The sequence below is a fragment of the Oncorhynchus tshawytscha genome, linkage group LG06 (assembly GCF_018296145.1).
Source record: "Oncorhynchus tshawytscha isolate Ot180627B linkage group LG06, Otsh_v2.0, whole genome shotgun sequence".
Lineage (NCBI taxonomy): Eukaryota > Metazoa > Chordata > Actinopteri > Salmoniformes > Salmonidae > Oncorhynchus > Oncorhynchus tshawytscha.
The window spans coordinates 66,126,815-66,150,381 of NC_056434.1; the positions used below are offsets into that span (position 1 = coordinate 66,126,815).

Here is a 23,567-nt window from a genome sequence, read left to right on the forward strand (position 1 = left end):
AGTAGTCAATGGGGCAGGGCTCATATGGTAAATTACTGGTGACGGGTGAGAGGGAGGACAGGCCTCTCAGTAAATGGGAATTCGGCTGTCACATGGCGCCGCCTGCTGTGATGAGCGTTTTGTCATTGCATTATCAGACAGGCGTTACAAATCACTCTGTCTTTCTCACTCGCTGCTTCCTCCCGTTCTCTTTCTCTCTCTTTCTTCCATATTATTCTCCATATCCTCTCTTTTCATAACCTTGTCAGTATTTTGTGTACAGTGTGAGTAATGTGTCTGTTGGGCGGTGATTATGCAGGGTATGACAGTGTGGTGTATGAAAATATATTCACTCACCACTAAGTTGCTCTGGATAAGAGTGTCTGCTAAATGACTAAAAAAGTACACTTCTTTTTGTACATTTTACATTTCCACGTTTTTCTCTGGGTGTCAAGGGCACAGTTCTCTGTTGCTGTGGCACATATTAACACAACTCACTACAGTGGAGAGGTTCACTTTGCTTCCTACAATCAGCATGTCACACTGTTCAGTTACTGTCATAGGAAACATAAACAGTGAGTGTATTGACATAATGACTCTGTGTTCATTGAGCTCACTTTGTGAATAGAGATTTTTATTTTATTTCACCTTTATTTAACCAGGTAGGCCAGTTGAGAACATGTTCTCATTTATAACTGCGACCTGGTCAAGATAAAGCAAAGCAGTGTGACAAAAACAACAGAGTTTCACATGGGATAAACAAACGTACAGTCAATAACACAATAGAAAAAATCTGTATACAGTGTGTGCAAATGAAGTAAAGAGGTAAGGCAATAAATAGGCCAATAGTGGCGAAGTAATTACAATTTAGCAATTCCCCCTGGAGTGATATATGTGAAGAGGAGAATGTGCAAGTATAAATACTGGTGTGCAGAAAAACAAATATGGGGATGAGGTAGGTAGTTGGATGGGCTATTTACAGATGGGCTGTGTACAGCTGCAGCAATCAGTAAGCTACTCGATATAAGTCTCCAACTTCAGTGAATTTTGCAATTTGTTCCAGTCATTGGCAGAAGATAACTGGAAGGAAAGGTGGCCAAAGAAGGTGTTGGCTTTGGGGATGACCAGAGAAATATACCTGCTGGAGCATGTTGCTATGGTGACCAGTGAGCTGAGATAAGGCGGAGCTTTACCTAGCAAAGACTTAGATGACCTGGAGCCAGTGGATTTGGCAACGAATATGTAGCTAGGACCTGCCAACGGGAGTTTACAGGTCGCAGTGGTGGGTACTATATGGGGCTTTGGTGACAAAGCGGATAGCACTGGGATAGACTACATCCAATTTGCTGAGTAGAGTGTTGGAGGCTATTTTGTAAATTAATTCAAGGATCGGTAGGATAGTCAGTTTTACAAGGGTATGTTTGGCAGCATGAGTGAAGGAGGCTTTCTAGATTTAACTTTGGAGATGCTTAATGTGAGTCTGGAAGGAGAGTTTACAGTCTAACCAGACACCTAGGTATTTGTAGTTGTCCACATGTTCTAGGTCAGAACCGTCCAGAGTAGTGATGCTAGTCGGGCAGGCGGGTGCGGGCAGCGATCGGTTGAAGAGCATGCATTTTGTTTAACTAGCATTTTAAGAGAAGTTGGAGGCCACGGAAGGAGTGTTGTATGGCGTTGAAGCTCGTTTGGAGGTTTGTTTGCACAGTGTCCAAAGAAGGGCCAGATTTATACAGAATTGTGTAGAGGTGGATCAAAGAATCACCCGCAGCAAGAGCGACATCGATATATACAGAGAAAAGAGTCGGCCCAAGAATTGAACCCGGTGGCACCCCCATAGAGACTGCCAGAGGTCTGGACAACAGGCCCTCTGATTTGACACACTGAACTCTGTCTGAGAAGTAGCTAGTGAATCAGGCGAGGCAGTCATTAGAGAAACCAAGGCTGTTGAGTCTGCCGATAAGAATACGGTGATTGACAGTCGAAAGCCTTGGCCAGGTTGATGAAGACTGCTGCACAGTACAGTGGATCATAGTGGGTCAATCAATTTCATTTTAAAATATGTCCCGACCCAATAGTGGGAAACGGAATATCCACTTCAATGGGATAGATTGATCGATACATTTTAGGGCAGTTTATTTCAAATTAATCTGCACAATCTCAAAACAACCACTGCCCCTACCTTGTATGCAGTTATATAGATCTGAAAAGATTGGATCGGTATAAGCAGTATGGCAATGGCTCCACCTTACCCTCTAGGCTAGGTATCCTATCCAAAGCTTTCAAGTCAATTTGATGCAGAGCGAAATGAAAACTGTGTATGGATAAGAAGTAAAGCCCTGTCAACATGATTTAGTCCTTTGTGTTTTAGCTCCCGTCATCCTCTGATAAGTCCGCTTCTCCTTTTCATTTGGGGCTGGATGGAATAGCACCTCTGTATGCACGTCAACCCCCTACCATCCCAGTCGGCTGACCAGACTGTGAGAGATCTTTTTCTGACAGGCTACCCTCCAGAGGATTATTTTCCTCAGTGACCTGGAAATGTTACATCTCAATCAGGAGTTTTGATTATTTTGGTGTGTGTGTGTGTGTTTCGCAAGGAGGTTCTGTTTAATGGTTTTACATTATGTTCTATACATTGCTCATCCCATAGGTGATCATTTTCTGTCCTTTTTGTATAGCCTATATTTCAGCCCACAAAATAGTAGCATTATCTGGAAGGCAGATTTCTTCCAAATACTATTAATTACTGTATTAGAAAGGCACCATTGTTTCATACTTGTCCCTGGACTGCACATTCCTTTCTTTTACAATGTTAGACTGGTGGAAATGAAGTGTGAAAAAGACCTGCATTTTAAGAAAACAGTGATATGGAGGCAAATGATTGACACTAAAAGGAGGGAGGGATTTGAACAGAAACATGGACCGGGATTTGCTGCTCAGCCGGAGAGAAATGCGCATAGAGAGAGCGAGAGAGAGAGAGAGCAAGCTCTCTGTCCTCATCATCCGCTTTCTTTTGTCACTGTGATTCAGTCTGTTTTTTTCATCTGAAGCACACAGGGAAATAGAACAACAGTTATTGAAAAGAGGGAGATGAAAGGAGTGCGAAGCACAGATGCAATTTTCTCTCCCGACTCTCATCGAGGGATTTTCGGAGGGAAATAAGAGATTGACGCATACGAAGGAGAAATAAGTGGATGTGTGAGAACCATTTACAAGTTTGAAGACAAACCAGTAAAAAGGAGAGGATCCAGGAACGGAGAGAACAAAGAAAGAGAGAGAGAGAGAGGGGACCTGTTCAGTCCCTCATCAAGCCAAAAGCCTTTCATTTATTAGAGAGCAACAGGGTAGTCTGTCTCCAGCATCTGTATCGTCAAGCCTTGGATACATGTTCTTAGTTCCAATAGGATGTGCGGTGGCGTCAGTTTGAGGGTTCTCTTCGACAGCTTGCCTGTGAGTGAGTGGGTGGAGTCCTTTCCCTCCACCCGCTCTATCTGGTTTGGTGTGTGTTGGTAGTGTATGTATGTGTGGGTGAACTCCGTTGCTTGCTCATTGCTGTCTTATGGTTGCTATGATCGTCTAGTCATCATTCGGCCTCGTTAACTGGGTTGTTGTTTACGTGTTGTTTTTTTTTGTGACTCTTGAGTATCATTAGTTGTTACGGAGTGTATGGTGGAGCTGTATGCATGTATGTACCAGCTCTTGAATAGCATGTTGGCAACTGCTTGACATCCTTCCAAAAAGACTTCCACCTTCGTAGACTTGACGCAGAATGGTGCCACAGCAAGTGGCAGTTGCACACCACTGTTTCTCCATACATGCATAATGAATGCATATGGATCCATTATGCAGGAACTGAAGTCCCTTCGGAGGGCTTGAGGCCCATGTTAACCTCCATCAGTGGTTTCCTCAAACGTCCAGTGAAGCGCAATTCGTCAGACCGCAACCCCTGTTGTCAGTCACCAGTGACAGTGACTGTCTGCCTCTCTGAGAGTCACCTCTTTTGTCATTCTCTCTTTTTTTTTAACCTTTTAACTGAATCTCTTGGTGTTAAGCTTTGAAAGAGGCCATATACAGAATCTGTGGAGCCTTTGATCAGCAGGAGAGATCCGGGATTATCTGGCTTTATCCATCCCTCCACCGTCTCTTCTCCTCTAGACTGCTCCTGTTGGTGCATTATCATGATTGGTGTAAACAGCATCCACTCTGATGGGCGGAATCGCTCCCGCTCTCTTTGCTCTGTGCGTGTTCGCCGGGACTTCCGAGTGATGGACCCCTTCCGCTACCCCCGCGCCCCTCGCTCTCGTTCCCTCAAACCCTTGTCCTTCCCTGACCTGCTGGGAAGGTCCCAGGATGGACAGAACCACCCACAGGCCCGCAAGAAGAAGGCACAGCTTGGAAAATGCAGGGTACATTTTGTGTGGTTTGCTTTGGTCGAAGCAGCAGGCTTGTGTTTCGATCAGTGTGACTAATATGATCCATGTGAACTGCTTTATTCAGGGCATCTAATGATTGTTGTCGCACAAGTAGCAGGATGACCAAGGGTCCCTCCACACTCATTAGACATTACACACACACACACACACACAAACGTTTTTCATATGTGTGATGTTTGTTATGTCTTGTCTTTTTCTCTAGGCCTTGTACAATTCCATTAGAAACGAGAAGCTCCAGTGGACCATGTAAGTGCTCTTTGCATAAGAATGATGTTTTTGTTCTCATGAAAGTATGGGCATACAGTACCAGTCACACCTACTCAGTCCAGGGTTTTTCTTTTATTTTAACTCTTTTCTACATTGAAGAATAATAGTGAAGACATCAAAACTATGAAATAACACATATGGAATCATATAGTAACTAAGAGTGTTAAACAAATCAAAATCTATTTTTAGATGATTCCATGTGTGTTATTTCATAGTTTTGATGTCTTCACTATTGAATGAGTTGGTGTCAACTTTTGACTGTTACTGTATACATATGTCTGACTTTATTTGTGCACTTGCCTTATTCAATTAACTGCTGTTAAGGTTTCCTGAATTCATTTCGTAGTTGGATTTATTTTCGCAATGTCACAAAATGTGTTGGATTGAAAAACTCTCTCAGTGTATCAGATGTTTTTTAAAATTGTAATTAGCCGCAAATCTACCTTTGAAATCAGTCTACAAGCAATTTCCCCCCTACAGAATCATCTACCAACTGTGCCCCTGTAGCATTTGCCAGACTGTGTGTGCACCAAGGGTTGCTATTCTGGACCTAGTCTTTTGTGATGCCCTGAGCCCCTAATTTAAGACATAAGCTCTCCAGATGTTGTTGCCATGGATACACGTCCCTACTTGCCTCTTTCGTAATTACAGGTCAATGTGTGACTCTGATTCTAAAGTGCAAACACATACAGCACACACAGTTTTAGGGGTTCAGCCAGCCTCTGAAGGAGAGCAGTGGGAGCAGCATCTTCTCTCACATTCCCTTTCACTCTGCACCACTCTGCTTTAATCTTCCCGGTCCCAACATCCCAACGCTCACTGTGCCTCCCTCTCTATCCTCGTTTTTCTGCCTGCAGCCTCCCCTCTCTCCCCTGACCTCTTTCCTGCTCTGTATTTCACTTTTGCCCCCCTCCCTGTTTTTCTCCCTCTGAACCTCTCTTCTCCACTACTTGCTCTTGTGGATTCAGAGGTCAGCAGTTACTTAGCAACAGATGAGAGCTGTGATGTACAGTATGTGCTGACTGGTCGGTTCACTGTTCAGAATATACCTACATGTATTAGCAGCTGCAACACAAGTGGTTCGTTTCTGTCTTTAAAAAAAAAAAGCTAAATTGATGCAAGTTTGTAACACTTAAAATTTGACCTGCGGGTATAATTTATAACTTGTTTATAAGCATTTTATAAACCTTTGTCTAACAAAAAGGCCTATTGTGTTATCTTTATGCATTTAACATTGCAACTGGCTCAAATTGGCTGTTGTCAAAAATCACGAGGTGATTATATGAGACGTTATAAGGGGGTCACACATGCTTATGACAAGTCTTACAATGCATAATAACTGCATCATAATGCATGATACCTGCAGGCTATGGTTTGGAGGAGGTATGGTGAAAGAAAAATGGATAGAGAGCGGAGGTGAGCGACAGAGTTCCTTTAAAACACCGATTTTCCCCCCCATGGGTCCTGGGATGTGTCACACCGAAGAGTGTTCGACTGAACCGCATGCACATGCATGTGTGGTTTGTGTTCATGTTTCTGGTTTGTGTCCACAGGTGTGTGTGGCTTTTGTGACCGTGGATGATTTCATCTTAAAGATCGACGCGTGTGTGCGTGCGCCTTTATGTACACATCTGAGTGTGTCTCGCAGAGAGACAGAGGAGGTGGACAGTACAGTCAGGACAGTGTGACGCAGCAGCACTCCCCCCTCTGACTAACAGCAATTTCAAGCTCATACATTAATGAATGTTTATGGGAGCAGCTGCAAGGTTCCACTGGTGTACAGATCTGCATTCAGTCAGTGTCTTCAGTGGGCAGGGAGACACCATCCTCCCCAAATGTCAGTACTGTAGGATTCTCTCTTATAGCCTCATCGAACACTCGGACCCCTCAGTTCACGGGAAAAGGGCATCACAGTCAGTCAAAGAGATGCCAGGATACTGTTATCTAACAGACAGTGAGTCACTCACCACTCATACCGATCAGGATTGTTCCTCTTGCAGCGAAACCATTTTTTTATGTAAGAAATGAATTATAGATATCTGAATGATAAGTGAGTGGATGAGATGTTCGACATAGCGTTCATGCTTATCAAAGTGAGTTCTGTCTGTGTTCAGGCGCAGGGTTTTTGAGCAGGTTTTCAGTTGTTAGAAACTTGGTGAACCTTTCTCTGTGATTGGCCAGTAAGATGCAACCAAGCTGCTCGGCGGGAGCATCATGGGATGTGACCTCTCAGCGTGGGTGACAGACAGCCAGTGACCCGGAAATCCAGAGGCTCTCACAAGCGTGGCATGCTGAGTGGATAAAGACATGGCCTTCTCACCTCCAAGCTATTAGGACTGAGCGTTCATTAATTTCTACTGGATCTGAACTGGAGGACATGACTTCAAACAGTTTGAGACTAGCAGGAGGTTTTGTTGATTAGGGATGTAACTTTTTGTATTTGAATTGTGTCTTCTTCATAGCGACGAGGAGGAGTTGCGCAAGTCCTTTTCAGAGTTGGCCGATTTGCGCACCGACTCCGCCTCTCACACCATGAAGCGAATCGGCGGTGGTCTAGGCGTGGCCCAGAATCCTGACGCCCTGATCTATAAGAATGGTTTCCTGGTGCGGAAGGTCCACGCAGACTCTGACGGCAAGAGAAGTAGGTTCTCTTTACCCTCCCCTGTCACCATTCACCTGTTAACCATAATCTGTTCCACTTCACTGCTGATAAATCTGACCGTGTCAATCTAAACATTGCTGTACTATTTTTAAGTTTGATTAAAAATCACACTTGGGAGCAGCAAATACTGAGTGGATATTTTCTTTGTTTCCATGATCTGTTTTTCAGCCCCTCGAGGTAAGAGAGGATGGAAGACTTTTTATGTCATGCTGAAGGGATTGGTCCTTTACCTGCAGAAGGTACACCAAACCACACCCCTCCCAACCATCCTTATATCCCAGTCTCTGATTGGACGTGTGTGATAGCATTCCACTCTCTGATTGGTCCGTAGGGAGAGTACCGTCCAGATAAGCAGCTGTCTGAAGAGGATCTGAAGAACGCTGTGTCCATCCACCACTCTCTGGCCATGAGGGCAGCAGACTACAGCAAGAGGCCCAACGTGTTCTACCTGCGCACTGCAGACTGGCGAGTGTTCCTCTTCCAAGCACCGTGAGACTCCTCATCCTCCACCCACTCCTCATCCCTACCCTTCTCCACCCATTTCTTATCTCCACCAAGTCCACCTCTTTAACAACATTCTTAATCGTATGGAATTATCTGACCCAATTTTGTGCTCTGTATTAGCCTTGGTCGTTACTCTTTCTGCCTTCTACAAGGTTGTTCTGTACTAAGTGCCCCCAAAACAGTAGTGATTGAGTGTAGAGTGGGCAGTGCCCCTCTCATACAGCCCCAGGCTCAGGTAGAGGATCATGATGCTTCTGTGTCCCTGGAGGACACAGTTGTCTATGATGTTCTAGATATACACTTTCAGTGTTGGGATGAATTCCATTTCCATTTAGGAAGTTAATAAAACAAATCCTAATTGAAAATAAGTGTCACACTTCTTCAATTGATAACTGACCCTAAGCCTGTCTACGTGTGTTCTGGGGCTGATCATTTGTGGCCTTTATTCTGATAGCCAGTATCCAGATTTGAACTCTGCTGTCCTCCATCTCAGTAATGCAGAGCAGATGCAGTCGTGGATCACCCGTATCAACGTGGTCTCAGCCATGTTCTCAGCGCCACCCTTCCCTGCTGCTATCGGCTCCCAGAAGAAATTCAGCCGCCCGCTACTGCCAGGCTCCAACACCAAACTGTCTCAGGTACACAGAGGCCCCCACTCACATCATGACCATGTCTCTGTCTCTCTCTCTACTTCCAAGTACTAGTTCCCAGCCCAATCCCACTCATGCCATCCAGTATCTGTACTGTAGAGAGCTCAACCCCCAAAATTGTAGGAACTTGTCTACTAAAGACAGACTCCTGTATACTTTTTTTTGTGTGTTGTAAATAGCAGTTCTCTGTTTTTAAAACTAACTCGAATGCGTAAGTAGGCTTCTATGTTGATCAGAATTCTGTATGAGTAACTGACTTTGGTGTAGCCTTATGTTCATGGTCCTCCTTTGCCTTGTGCACTGACAGGAGGAACAAGTGAAATCCCATGAGACCCGTTTCCGGACCATCTCCTCTGAGCTGATCGAGCTAACTGCTGTGATTCCAGACAAAAAGGCCAAAGTTCGTGATCTGGAAGAGCACAAGCAACGTGAGGAGTACCTAGAGTTTGAGGTGAGGGAGGGATTGATAGTTGTTGTCTGGTTAAATAGAGTGATAGGGATTGATAGTTGTCACAACTGAATAGTTGCAGCCATAGTCAAGCTGAGTTTGGCAGACTGAGTTTGTTTGATATTCAGAATTTTAATGGTTGCCAAATTGGCTACCAAATGTTTCAAGACAATTCCATTCCAGGTTCAGCCAGAATGGAAACTTGATTGCTTTTGCTTGGTGCCAGAATCCAGAACAGATTGCCAAACTTTACTGCCAAACAATGGCTCTGATCTCAGCAATGCCGAATCCTGTTTGACATCAAGTGTTCTCTCTGGCACAGAAAACACGCTATGGGACGTACGCAATGCTACTGAGGTCTAAGATCCGGAGTGGGGAAGAGGACCTGTCTCTGTTCGAGTCACGCCTCTTTGACGATGGGGGTCTCCAGAGGGCCCACTCCAGCCCCACTCTGCGGGAGGAGCACAGCAGCAGCAGCCAGGCCAGCAGTACCAGGGAGGGGGGAAGCAGCAGCAGCAGCCAGGTCAGCAGTGCCAAGGGGGGGGCCAGCAGCAGTAGTTCCAGCACCAGGGGGAGCAGCAAGACCAAGCGCTCTGAGCCCCAGAGACACAGCTACAGACAGGCTGTCAAACAGTGAGAGGGACACAAGAGGGTGTTGGGGCGGACAGGGTGGTTTAAACGATTGGACTATCCGTGTCGATCGATACACAAGGACCACTGGTGTGCCCGGTCTCCATGACTGGAAAATGGTGGGGAGGAGAAAGATAATGGGGGGATAGACCTGTTGCATGCTTCTATCCCGAGAAACCACAGACACTGGATGCACCAGGGCTAATTATACAGTACAGTGGATACTCAGTCTCCCATTTTACTATAAAAATGACTAACTTCTACGTGGTCCTACATTACTGGTAATATCCACATTCATTTAATTTGATTATGGTTTTGGACCAATTTCTTGTTGACATAAGAGACGGAGATCGGAATATTACGTTAAATCAGTCATTAGATCTGGGGTTTTTAAGAGGTGTAGGTTGTTTTCCCTCCACGAAGGTTCAGTATCGATCCATTCCATCTACTGTATGTCATTGCCACCCAGCCCACCTCTCGGTGACCATCTAGGAGGGACCGAGACAGAGCTGCATCAGCTGATCTAACTGTTCCCATGGAGACTAAACGGACCCCGTGCCCATTTCAGGACCCCTACAGACTAGAGTGCCAGGACCTCAACCCACCCACGATGCATTTGGAGGAAACTGGAAGAAACACTGTATTCTTCATGAGACATGATCAATTGGAACGAATATAGAAGGTTACTGGACATCATTTTATGATGCTGCATGCACATACTAGTTTTGTTTTCAGTCTTTGCTATGATTTTGTTATTCTAATGACTTTCCTGGTGACAAACTGCACTGATCCAGAACCAGGCCCGGTTTGAGTAACTGTGTAGCTCTGCTGGGTCTAATGATTTCTAAAGACCTTTTATAACACATCAGCTACGGCACTGAGGGATTTGTCATACTAATGGGGTTGATGAAGTAGATTGATCACACAGGCTGGCTATCTGTCCGTTTTAATTCACTTTTGAAGAGAACTGCATGCATATCAGGAGCTTGATGACTCCGTCATCGAGGACATGCTTCACTATGATATCAAAAGACAATCCTTTTTCAAAACATTCTAACGTTATTCACGTGGTGTTTTGCATTTGTACAACTGAAAATGAAACATGACAGAGCTTAGTTTACAGTACATCTCAGCTGTATGTCAAACACTCGTTTTGAAGGTGTCTACAGGAAGAACTCGTCAGATCATTGGTGACAAATTAATTCAAATGTTGGTAGAATGTTGATTTAAATTCAGTATTATGAATTGTAAAGAGGCACTGTCTACCACACCCAATATATTGTATAAAAGAATGTAACATGTGTAAAACTATATAGAATGTTATGGCGTGGCATAGCCATTTTCTTCTCAGGCTGGCAGTGTTGTCTGTAAACTGGTGCAGTAATGCCACAATATAGCCACCAAAGGGGGCAGTTCAAATGGGGAAACGTTGGTCCTAGGTGGTAAGATTGGCTTGACTGTATAATACCGGGTTTATCTGGGTGTGATGGACTCAGAGGCTGCATTTACACGGGCAGCCCAATTCTGATCTTTTCCCACCAATTGGTCTTTTGACCAATCACATCAGATCTGATCTGATTGACCAAAAGACCAATTCAAAAATATAGGTCTGCTTAAACGCAGCCAGAGTGAAGTCTTACTGCTTTACTTTCCCACCTGTTAAAATATGACCACGGTGAAATAGATGATTCCAGGGGCGGAGGTTCCCACCACCAACAGTATGAGATTGTGTTATGTTGTTGAATTAGACAGAATAACCTCACATGGCGGAGATGGTTCTGTGATGAGTAGCCTTGCCTGAAGACATTTGCGTCTTGAACTGTTACCTAGGCTTTAGCTCAGCGGTTTCAAACCAGCAACATTGGCTGTCATTGTAATTCTATGGGGACCATGACACGGTGAGGCATGATGTGTTCAGTCATGCAGAATGCCACAATCACTTTTTGGGTGTGTCTTGCTCCCACTATGAATACGTGAGGGACAATAAATCAACAGTAGACCTAAACTAAAGTAGCGTCAAGGACCTTTTTGAGTAGGGCTTCTAATGTGATCGAACACAGGGGTTATCACACCCTTCTGCACTTTGGGTTAGGGACTAGTGTTGAAGTCTTATTTTTTTTGCTTACCAGTTAACTTGGTCTTGTTGAGTATTTGTCACTGTCAAAAACGTAGACTGCTATTTCTGTACATGTTTCTACTGGACTCACTTCCCATAGACGCTAAAACGTGCAACTTATTTCTATTCATTTTTTCTTGATTAACTCTGCATATTGTCAATGACACATTAAGATTTTGCTCTCAGTCAAATATACTAAATGGTTTATCTTTTGAGGAATAGTTGACAAAAATAAACACATTTTGAAAAGACCCCGTTGTCAGGAGAGAAATTCATTTAATTCAACGACAAGATATAGTTAACATTACATAGCAAATACACTCGCAAATGTTTCACACCTGCAATATGGCTGTACAATTATTTGGTGAATGTTAAACCAAATTAATACACAGTATTAGTAAGACTGTCAGCCAATAAATATGTGAAATTGATTCATAAGACAATTTGACATTGCATATTTGAGAAATTCTTATTTATACTTTGACTTTTTGGAAGGTGTCAATGGACCATTAAAAAGACCAGCCTATCTTTTACCATCAGAAATAATGTAAGGAGATGAGGCCACTTATTATTGTACATATTGAGACCGAGTTGTCCTTAGTTCGTTGCCTTCGGCTCTCTGTCTGCATAAGAAAAATAACGTACAAGAACATTATCTGGATGCCCAACAATGTGAGTTGTCAACGTTGCAGTCATGGCAGAGAGAATTCTGCATTCATCAGCAAAGGCTCTGGAATGACATCCAATTCTCAATGGTTTCCCCATAGGGTGTGCTGAACAGGGCTGGTCCTACCCCTCACCCTTCCTGGTGCTCACTGGTTGGCCAAGGCTGGCTCATCCATTGGCTGACTCCCAAAGCCGCTGTCCACTGTCTGATCTGAATGGCAGAGTGAGGATGGTTTTTATGTCTCATTTCATATATTAGGCATGAACAGAGTAAATAACATTGAATTAGGATCAATTCTACTCTTTTTGGGAAGGAACCTCTACATACAGTATGCCTTTGCAATGGCATAAGTACATGATAGAGAGACTGATAATGTGTATGCTGGATTGTTTTGACTATTCTAGTGGTCGCTCTGGTACCTGTGTTCTGTTTGTCCTCTCTCAGCTCAGCCCGTCTCAGCAGTCGCACTCCTTCAGTCAGACCCAGAGACTGCAGAGCCTCCACCAGTCCTTCCACTGGACCGCCACCCAACTACACACAGGGAGAGAGAGATACTGTCGGCTCACTCGGGCACCATCAGCTTTATTCTCTTCAAGCACAGTCATGCCATTCTAACAGCCTACTTACTTAATACGTAGCCCCTTGCTAGACACACACACACACACACACACACACACACACACACACACAGCCCCCCCTGCTCACCTTGTAATTCTCCAGCAGTTTGTAGCAGGGAGAGGGACTCTCCTGGTACAGGTGTGCCAGGGAGAGCATGTTGAGTTTCTCTGCCAGCTGTCTCCAGGGCACATCGCCCAGACTGAGGAGCTCACACAGTTTATGGAGCGTCTCACTGTCTAGCTGCTCACTTTCTGCTGAGGGGAATGGGAACAGTGGTTAGATTACTGGATAGAGCTCAGGTAATGTTCCGAGTCAAAATGGTGGCATGACCATTCTCTTACCGTCCATGCTGTTCGGTTTAGGCTTTTTACTTGAGTGTTGGCTGGACTTGGGTCTCTGTCTGGTGTCTAGAAGGTCTCTCACCTGTAGCAGGGGATGATTTATGTAAATTCAAAGGCTGGACTGAGGTTAATGCCAATCTATCCACACCACAAACACTACAGCATGTTCTGTTTTTAATCACTTTCTACACAAATGTCGGGTTGATAAGACAAATCACTCACCTTTTGACATTTAGTAAGGTCAAAGGGTGTATGTCCTGTTGCTGGTCTCTTACGAGGGTTGACTTGTTCTTTCCCCAACGGAGGTGGGATGGTTGGTTGCTGTTGGATCTGTAACTCTCTGAAATCTCTTATTGGTCCATCCTCTTGCTCCTCATCTGAGGAAGAGGAGCTGAAGAAGAGTGGCTCATCATTCTCCAGATTCTTATCGGCTCCTGAGGAGAGGAAAGTCGTTAGTGTTCTATTCACTTAACGGACACTTTTCCAAAGCAAAAAACATGGTGATCAAATAGAGTGAAATGCTTACTTACAAGCCCTTAACCAATGCAGTTAAGAAAAAGTGTTAAAAGATAAGTAGTTAAAGAGCAGCAGTAAAATAACAGTAGCGAGGCTATATATGCACAATAAATGACTGCTCACACACTTCGATCTCATTTTGTAGTCCAGTCCCTATGTAACTGACTGAGGTAAAAACATTCTGTTTATGTCATGCATTGGATGGTTGGTAGGTGGTATGTATCTCACCTGCAGCAATGAGCATGGAGCAGAGAGTGGGGGAGCCCTGACTGGCGGCCAGATGGAGAGGAGTGTTCCCCCCAAACGTACACATGTTTACATCTGCTTTCAGCTGTAGGACAGGAGAGAAGGGGACACCACAGGTTAGATAAGAGAGAAACGGAGACACCACAGAGTGAGTAAGAATAGTAGATGAGTAGCTTCATTAAGGTGTGTGCGCACTGGGCGTCAAGTAAGGTACCTCTGTGATGAGAGTGCAGGCCACTTTCAAGAAGTTCTCTCTAACAGCCAGGTGGAGGGCGGAGCATCCACTCCCACGCTCGGGGTCGTTGATCTTAGCCCCGCTCCCCACCAGCAGACGTAGACAGCGCTCTCCTCCCTTGCGAACAGCCAGGTGGAGAGGATGGAGACCTGAGAAGGAGGGAATTAAAGAGATTAATACCGTCTACTACAGTAATAAGCACCTAGTGAGTCTTAGGCCGGGATTCAATCTGACCGCGTGTCTTTTTAAAAGGCATTGTTACCACGTTCTGCAGGGACACCGCATTCACAGTAAACGCTTGCTGCATATGCCGGCTCAATCGGAAATTACCTTTAAATATCAAGGCGTTATAACACAGACTGGATTGAATCCCATCCTTAAGTTAATTGAAGGAATACTGAGTTTACTACTAAGCAGCAACCACCATTGCTTAGTTGGTAATTCACATGGTCTAATTATCATGCTCAAGTCTCATGGGCGGAATAAACTCAGATTACCCCCTTCTTTCCACCATCCCAACTCACCATGATAGTCGGCCATGTTGACCAGGTGGTTGTAACGTTCTCCTAGGTGCCCCAGGAGGACCCTGAGTGTAACGTCGTCCCCGGCCAGCGCTGCCAGGTGCAGGGGGGTCCGGCCGTCCCGGTCCAGCAGGGTGGGGTCAGCCCCGGCCCTCAGGAGAACATCCACCACCTTCACCTGCCTGGTGATCACCGCCAGATGGAGTGGAGTCTTCAGAGAGAGAGAGACGGCAGACACAGTCAGGAAGAATGAATCTCTTCAACACTAAACCACCCCTAACTGTACTACTAGGTAGACCTAAAACATATTCTAGTCTCCCCCCCCCCCCCGAAGAAAAAGATGTCTGTGTGCAAAGATTCTATAGTCCATCTTCTAAAGTTCAATCCAGCCCTGGTGAGTGGCAGAAGGGTCAATACCTGGCTGAGGTGGTTGAGCTTGTCGAGGACTTTGCGTTGCTGGATGGTGAGGAGTGTATGAACCAGCTGCTGGATCACAGCTGACTGCTGGTGAATGATGGCCAGGTGCAAAGGCCTGTGGGGAGACGGAACACAAAAGTGAGCAAAGCAAACTCAATACAAAACACACTGCATGTACAGTATAATGTATAGAATGGAGGCAGACACTCAACTCAGATCCTCAAAAACATGTACTGATGTGCTGTAGAGGCAGAGTTAGACTCACGTGTCTCCGTTTTCATCCTGGACCCCACATAGGTGTCTCTGCATTGCCAGAAGGACCCGGACGTCCCCAGTGGTGCAGTACTGTAGGAGAGCCCCAGCTGTCTGCTTGGTCATCCGAGTGGCCCTGCTCTGGAGAGTAGCAGCTGGAAACAACAGGATAGTCTTATTAGCATAACACAACTTATGATAATTTCTCCAACATGTAGCTAGCTAACTCTAGTTTTCCCTGCCCCAGCACTGCTATAATATGGCTTACCAATCTGGAAGAGCTGCTGTTGTAGTGGTGAGGCTGTCTGTCCTGGCGTCTGTCCTGGCATCTGTCCAGCCATCCCTCCAGCTTGCTGCTGGGTACCCTCAGCCTGGGCAGTGGTGCCTGACATCTGGGCTCCACCACCCCCAAAACAAGTGAATCCACTCCCCATCCACCCTGATCCATTCATCTGCTGGTTAAACTGGAATCCTGTGGATAGGAAAGAAATGATTTAGTGATGAGGCCAGCACTTCATCTGATATCAATGAGATGAAGGGCAGATAGAAAAGAGTTCAAGTATGTAGATCTAGATTCCTCACCTGCTCCTCCTGGTCCTCCGGCACCTCTCCCTGCCCCCCCAGCCCCTCCCAGAGGCCCTCTCCATGGGTCATTATAGGGGAGGGGCTTCTGCTTCTTACGCTGAACCTCCTCTTTATCTAAGTTACACATGCAGAGGACAGACAACGAGAGAGGGAGAGGGGAAGAGAAAGTTAAAAGGGTTTGATTCAATCCAATGCGACCTCCGGCTCTGGACTCCATCATTGTTCTCTCTCGCAGAAGGGATTGTGAGTATCAGACTAACTCACCTTGAATTTGAGGAACGTAGGTGAACTGCTTGGGGTCGCTGCAGTCTCCCACTTTCTTCCTTTTCAACTGGAGGAACACAGTGACTGAACGATCGATCTCTGTGCTGTGGTACGGGGGTGTCTTAAACACGATGGCATACTGCACAGGTAGGGGCCAAAACAGTGACATCAATGAGAGGGGTTTGAGTAAGATCATACATGGTGTGGGGTCAACGTTTGCCAACTAATGTGCTTGGTATTCACAAGAATACTTATTACTCACACAAAATTCCCCCCGACACACACACTCACTTCACATTGAGTAAGGACTCTGTACCTGCTTGTGGACATCAGTTGGAGAGAAGTCACCAAAGGCCTCCCAGCTTCCATCCTCCTCATAGAAGCGGATCTCAATATCATCTGAAAAGTAGAACAAAACATGTGTGAAATTGTGTAAATTGTTTCCCAGACAAACCATTGTAAAATGAGTGTGGGCTGAACTGCCCCCTCACCTTTTTGTACTTTGTCACACAGTAGGAAGATCTCATCCCCTCCCAGCACAGACCCAGAGGTCTTATCCATACGGGAGATTTTCAGGTTGGAAGCGTTGGGTGACTCTGGGTGGATAAATATAATCATGTGTTCACTACTGACAATAGTAATACATGTACATCAGCACTAACACAAGATATTCAACTAATCAAGGTCTTGATGATTAGTTTATTCATTTAAAATCAGATATGATAGTACTGGTCTGAAACAAAAGCCTATAGGTTCCTAGGACCAGGATTGAAGAACACAGAGATAGAAAGAGTTTCTACTCACTGCTGTCAAAGATGGGATTGGAAACCACTGGCTTCAGGGCCCTAGAGAACCCTCCGTTACTGTCCTGGAGGTAGGCCGTGAACTTTAACCTCACTATGTTCAGGTCCATGATCCTGCCCAGCTCGTTGGCTTCTCTCAATATGGCTTGTTCCTCTGCATCTGTGAGAGAGAGACAGAGAGAGGGTTTCTTTGTAGCAGTTTTCACAAACACATTGATTTCTATGCACTAACATGTAAACCATGCGATGAGATTTGCACAAAGTTGTGGGTTGCACGTAGTATATCTCAAGTTAGGATTCCACCCTCAGAGTAGATTCCTCATTTGAAAGGACAGTAAAGTAGGCTCTTACCAGTAAAATGGTAGTGCTGCCCCCTTTGTCTCCTCTTCTCGTCTCTCAGTCTCTTGAACAACACTTCCCCCACCCCTTTCTTTGTGACATGGAGGATGCCCAGGTTACTGAACCTACAGAGGAGAGAGAAATCGAATGAGAAACAGGTAGTTTGAGAGATGTTGACATTCACCAGTCAGGTTACGGCAGGTAGCCCAGTGGTTAAGAGCGTTGGGCTAGTAATCGAAAGGTCGCTGGTTCAAATCCCCGAGCCGGCAAAGGTGGAAAACTAGATAGACAACCAATCTGTACTCACTGTGCTGTGAGTTCATTGGGGCCCACATCCACACTGCATTTTCCACTTTCCGTGCAGCAGTGCCTCCCCACCAGACTGTGAGCGTGGACCTGGGGGGGGTCAGAGTGGGTCACCAGCTGCACCTCTACCCTGGCTATCCCCACATAGTTAGACACCTGGAGAGACGCAGACAGAACGAAAGAGAGGGAGTTAAGACAGACCGTTATTGACTAAAGATAACTATGTTCATGTCCTATGAGGCTGGACATCACCTCAATACACCATTACACAGATACACTAACAACGTACAAAGCAAGATTCAGTGGAGAAGCACAACTTTACAGTTAAATTACTGTAACAATTGTTTTCATTCACAACGTGTGTCTCAAACAATAACGCAATGTCAATATATCGTGTATACCCATTCGAAAGCGTATTGGGCTCCATTGAGTTAAGACGCATGGTGAAAAGCAGGCAGACAGTGAAGCTAAGAAAAACCAGATAAACAGACAGCCAAGTGTGTACTACAGTACAGTAGCTGACCTTGACAGTGGGATAAGTTCTCCTGTTCCTCTCGCTGGAGGCCCCTGGGAGCCCACCGTGGGACGGACCCTCACACTCATAGCGGAATCTGAAGCCTCTCTGCAGACAGGCGAACAAAGGAGGTCAAGAGATAATTCCCCAACATCAGTGCCTGCACTTACTGTAACAAAGAGTCACTTCCTAAATCCTGGACTTTCCAACCCAGCGTCATATTCTAATCCCATAAAGCAAAGACGGGAGTGAGGGACAAGCCTGACATTGGTATCTCGATTTCTACATTCCATTCTAGTTCAAAGGGCATTTATGTGAATGTCATAGTTTCGCAATGAAAGGCGGGAAGAACTCTGTGAATTTGATAGTTTCGAAATTGGTGTTCAAGTCTTATGCAATTACATTGAACAGAAACAGTAGAGCAAGGGAAGACGTCATTCCACTGTTTAAGAGCAACTCGCTGAGCTCACCTGTTTGGGCTCCTCAAGTATTTGAATGTAGGGTCCATGAACTGTTAACAAAGAAACACAGGGTCACTGTCACTGGAAGATGGAGGCTACAAATCAAGACTCCCATCCAAGCCCTTCAAAAATCCAGGGTAGAGAATCCAAAGCTAAAAAATGTATATATAGGCAGCATATTTGCATTACATACATGTGCATGATATCATAATTACTATGCACTACATACGGTATGTGCAGTTTTGAAAGATATTTAAACATGTGTCAGTGAGATCCCTTCTACTTCAGTGACGTACGTGCCATATTCACATCATACCAAATAATATTACTACAGCACAACTCGAGTATGCTGTATCCACGTGGTACAACGTGTACACAAGGTACAAACTCACCTGTCTCGGGTACGTAGGGCTCACTCTTAACCTCCACAGGTGGCATGAACTCATAAGTCGATAAGTTCATCATCAGCTGGGGAGATTACATGATTACATTTTTATTTGCATATCTTTCAAAAATGTATTTCATTCTAACATAATATAACGGACATACTGACAAATCAAGCAAAAACATTACCTCATTTTCAATCATTTTCATGCTGTACTGAGCTTCATCCATTCTGAAACACAAATGACCAAATGTAGTTTCAAGACAAAACGTTGACTCTCTGATCATAAATAACAAGTCTCCATACCTTTCAGTTCTGTAGAGATGTACACAGACAGGAAGTCGTTTACTTCAATACTACTCAATGTGAAAGTCACTTGACTCACTAAGTCCCCTCTTTTCCCTCTCATCGAGATTTTTAAAAAACGAAAATTGAAATGTGAGATGTAACAACAACAAAAATGGAGATAACTTCAATCTCATACACTCACACTTTATAGTAATTGAACAAGGAAGGGTGTTGCAGTGTTCTGTTCTTTTCTTACTTTCCCCTCCCTCTTTTACTCACGCATATCACTTCCTGGAAGTGAGGAAGGCAAAAAAAACAGAGAGGAAATCCCCCAGAATACCAGCTCAGCGCTGCCGCTGATTTCAGACTGACTCAGTACACCAGATACAAAAGCCTGGTGTTTTTTATATTTTTATAAAGAGCCTTTATTTCTTTCTCTATAATCTTTCAAATAACATCCAACCTTCTTCCTCTCCATTTTGCATTCGGAAGGTTCTCCTTCAGCAGCTACCCTTCTAAGTTGACAGAGAAAAGTTTCCAAAGAAATCCAACTGAACTAAAGGAAAGGAGGATGTTGTAAGTTGTACAACTGAATGCATTCAACTGAAATGTGTCTTTCTGCAATAAGGCTATTTGAATAAAAGTTCTGACTTGATGTGAACTGAGGTTAGCCGAACCCTTCAAAGTGAGACTACAAATGCCCGAACCTGTTTTTCTACTCTGAACAATAGGGAAAAACCCTGACAACAGCCTCCTATTCTAGAATAATGACTACGTATCTCCTGTGCCCTCCATATCCAGATGAACATGTTGTAAAACAGCCTCCTTTCTTTGTCTTGAGATGGGGGGGGTCAAGGTTCTAAGGTCATTGTCAGTGGCTTCCGCTCTGACTGAGCCATGTTCATGTAGTAGGTTTAAGAGTAAGCAGGGTTGGCCCAGGTGCTTTTTATACAGATGAGCAGGATGCTTTTTCGAACGTGTTACATTGTCACGCAAAATGTCACGCCTCTGTGAGACAGTGTCATGATGCTGAATTGAAAGGAAGTCTGCGGTTTGAAGAATGTTAGCAGTGACATCTGTCATCTAAAACAGGGGTGTCCAAACACCAGTATCCGTGATACTAGGAATTAAGGAAGAAAACATAACAAAACATGAAGCGGACTCCGAATGTTGTAAAAAAACAGCCGTATGTTGACACAGAGTCACATTTGTTAATTTTGCTGAAGTAGGTTGTAGCCCTTCACACTGGTGGCATGCAGTGGCTGTACAGTAACATGCTATAAATGTCAGAGTTCAGACTGTGCTTCACAGCGCTGTATGGGTTTTCACTGACAGACGTTCTGAACTTGAGCACTGAATGTGACAAGAAGTTGCCCCCCTCCCTCCCACTAATTGTGATTTTTTATTTTTTTTGTCTGAGTGAGGGAAATGCTACATTTTGAAAGAGACATTGAGGATTATAGTAAATAACGCTTTGATGTCATACAAGCAAGCCAAACGCCCGTCCAAATGCGTACGAAAACACATTTCCATAAACACATTTTCATAAAGCTCATGTTCTACATTGTCAACGTTTATGATCACTATGTTTGATGTACAGTTACAAGATGACATGGCGTCCTACCCCTGGGTTGTTCTGACCAAAATGTCTGTTGTGAAGAAAATTCACCGTGGACACACACACACAAACGTCTTTTCTAGGCACCAAAATGACAATCTGTTTCTCTAAATTGCCCTGTGAAAGCCTTACACTGTAGAATCATATTTTATAACTTAGCTGGTCATGTTGGCAATAAGCTTTCAAATGATGCCCACCTGGCCCAGATTATGATTTATAATGGGCTGTTTTTGGATTTGCGTAACAACAACAACAGTATGTGAACCGTGTGATGGCGGGGATGCAGGGCTGTAGTTCCTCAGGTGGGGGTGGTGGTGGTGGGGGTCCAAAAACCTCCCCCACCTTACAGCTGAAGACTCTTCATTGAGTCATAAAAGTGCATTGAAATGCCTTAAGAACCGTGTACACTTTGGGGAGCTGTGGCCACTGGGAGACACCCGTTAGTCCTCTCACTGAAACCCTTGTCATTTTTGGGTCTGATGTTGCATCTACCCCACATTTTCCAGGAATATTCTTATCATGTTACTGAACGTATCCAGTACCTTCAGATTTTGTTATCAAAAAATGCAGCTCAAAGTACAGCACACATCAAATCAACAGTGTAAATGTTTGGATTCAGTCTTGTGTCAGGTGAACCGTTCTGTCCTCAACTTTGGTCTAATAATTTCCCCATAATCTCCAAACTGTTCCCTTTCAACTGCTACCAGGTTTATGCATATGCTTTTCATATTTATTCTGTAAGACACATTTCATTTAGCCCTGTCCATATAGGCTAATTCCCACGAGTAAAGGGTAACTAAAAGGACCATGGAGTGAAATCGGCTTCGGTTCTTTTTTTGCAAAGGAAAATCTGGTATCACAGTACTGCACTACCGGTATTATGACAACACGAAACCAAACGGAGGCCTTTGTTTTATAGATTAGATTCCGAGTGGCATAAGAGAACGATGTGTGGACATATCAGAACACTCAAGAACGTGTACTTGTGTATGAACAGATTAATATGGCAAAGACAACAATTAGATCAAGTTGGCAAACAGCACCACCTCCAGCGGCAGAATGAGTCTCCACCTTTCAGAAGTAGCACCATGAACACAGCTGCCATTTTACTCAAGTCTACTTCGCACTAGGCCTACTCCACCTGAGCTATCAAAGCGTGCCAGCTAAAGAACAGCAGAACGTTACGCAACACTAAAACAAGCACAAACATTTAACTGGTTCATTCCTTTAAAACAGACCCCACTCTTGACCCTGATCCATAGTTCCAGTCTGTTCAAATTGACCTCAATCAACTGTAGAGGACAATCAACTGTCAAAAGACTGTAGAGAGACCCCTCAACAAAGCAGCACAACAATCACAACAGCAGTACGTACCTTAGTGCTTCAGACATGATGCCTGTCAGTGGATCATAGATGATGATACTTCAGGCTCACTGTCAGCTCCCTGCAATAGGAAACTGTTATTAGTCCATTGGGTATTTCTAATTCAGAGGGGTTGGGTTAAATGCGGAAGACACACCGTTTGCCCCTCAAACCACCACTATAGTGGCTCACCACAGCAAGTTTGTGTGTTCATATCCAAATAGTACAGCAGCAGACTAATACGGGAATTTCCAGGCCCTGGTTGCTGAGATGGGGCCAAACCCGCAACCCACTTTTCCCCATGAAACAATGTTGAACAAATTAGAATGAATGTACATACAGTCAGTAAGCATAGACAATCAGTAACTATCTTGCATAATGAGAGCTTTATTAGTTGGTCCAATTTGTACATAATCTTCTTGTTACATATTTATCAATGAAATAACTTAGTCTGCTGATGCCTAGGCTTCAGCTGTAGACCTATCATCACCTCACAGCCAGTCAACAATTTATGGCTGTGCGTTCATTGAGCACAACAAATATGCTTCGGCCATCATTTGTAAACAAATTCATACTACATATAGTGTTAAAGCATGTTCTTACGTCTGACGCGGTCCCATTTCAATGTAACTATCATCCTTTTAAAATCATTTTTGTTTATGAATGTTTTCTGATGCATATATATATATAGCCAAGGGTTAATGAAGGCATTAGGCCGTTAAAATTGTTTCATAACTTCAAACCATAATTTATAATGAAAAGGCCACAACTTTCCGGCAAGATATAGGATATATATAGGCTTGTCAAAGGAGTCTGTCCTGGATTACGTATAACAGGGAAGACTACAACATACATGCAACCACTGTTCATAAAATCCCTTACCTTACAACTCCTCTGAACTTGATCCACCTCTAAGGAGAGAACTGGGCAGCACGACTGTTGCTGCTGAAGTTGATCAAACCGATGATGAAATGTCAGGGCGTACCTCAAAAGTACAGAGCACAGTGTTCACTTCACTGTCGGCTCAAATCCGGGATTTGTTCCATGTATTTCCCCATCTATTAAACTGTCGATTTTCTCATATTTAGCTATCTGTTATGATAGGCTGCCTCTCTTGTCTACAGTCTATCAAGCCAGCTG

The 23,567-nt window shown here is 44.3% G+C and overlaps 2 protein-coding genes across 5 annotated transcripts in view; one reads left to right on the plus strand and one right to left on the minus strand.

Moving 5' to 3' along the window:
• psda (pleckstrin and Sec7 domain containing a) overlaps window positions 1-11,940 on the plus strand; it is a 44,125-nt gene extending 32,185 nt beyond the window's left edge. For both annotated transcript variants that reach the window (XM_024424614.2, XM_024424615.2), the window contains 7 exons: window positions 4,615-4,658; window positions 7,142-7,320; window positions 7,510-7,580; window positions 7,673-7,830; window positions 8,339-8,483; window positions 8,803-8,946; window positions 9,266-11,940. In XM_024424614.2, coding sequence (XP_024280382.1) covers window positions 4,615-4,658; window positions 7,142-7,320; window positions 7,510-7,580; window positions 7,673-7,830; window positions 8,339-8,483; window positions 8,803-8,946; window positions 9,266-9,580 — 1,056 coding nt within the window. In that variant the 3' untranslated portion in view covers window positions 9,581-11,940. The remainder of the gene's footprint in view (window positions 1-4,614; window positions 4,659-7,141; window positions 7,321-7,509; window positions 7,581-7,672; window positions 7,831-8,338; window positions 8,484-8,802; window positions 8,947-9,265) is intronic.
• Window positions 11,941-11,948: 8 nt separating this feature from the next.
• On the minus strand, window positions 11,949-23,563 carry LOC112252918 (nuclear factor NF-kappa-B p100 subunit). 3 transcript variants are annotated; one of them, XM_024424616.2, is made up of 24 exons: window positions 23,310-23,563; window positions 22,440-22,509; window positions 19,348-19,390; window positions 19,167-19,242; window positions 18,784-18,824; window positions 18,323-18,421; window positions 17,801-17,955; window positions 17,506-17,618; window positions 17,156-17,314; window positions 16,843-16,947; window positions 16,668-16,750; window positions 16,352-16,490; window positions 16,085-16,201; window positions 15,771-15,974; window positions 15,516-15,657; window positions 15,251-15,365; window positions 14,837-15,044; window positions 14,292-14,461; window positions 14,060-14,162; window positions 13,538-13,749; window positions 13,316-13,397; window positions 13,062-13,228; window positions 12,776-12,887; window positions 11,949-12,566 (listed from the first exon to the last, which is right to left on the minus strand). In XM_024424616.2, exons 2-24 carry the CDS (start codon window positions 22,454-22,456, stop codon window positions 12,502-12,504), a joined length of 2,727 nt encoding a protein of 908 aa, XP_024280384.1. In that variant the 5' UTR covers window positions 22,457-22,509; window positions 23,310-23,563; the 3' UTR covers window positions 11,949-12,501. The 3 variants fall into 3 exon arrangements, with proteins under 3 accessions (XP_024280384.1, XP_024280385.1, XP_024280386.1); XM_024424617.2 differs by having other exon boundaries at window positions 13,062-13,225; window positions 23,310-23,562; XM_024424618.2 differs by lacking the exons at window positions 22,440-22,509; window positions 23,310-23,563 and adding an exon at window positions 19,466-19,703.
• Between the last annotated feature and the right edge of the window lie 4 nt (window positions 23,564-23,567).

Coding starts and splice junctions, on each gene's coding strand:
- LOC112252918 (XM_024424616.2), bottom strand. Junction 13,398..13,537: donor ACCTTACTAAATGTCAAAAG/GTGAGTGATTTG, acceptor CCCCTGCTACAG/GTGAGAGACCTTCTAGACAC. Junction 12,888..13,061: donor AACTGCTGGAGAATTACAAG/GTGAGCAGGGGG, acceptor CCCTGTGTGTAG/TTGGGTGGCGGTCCAGTGGA.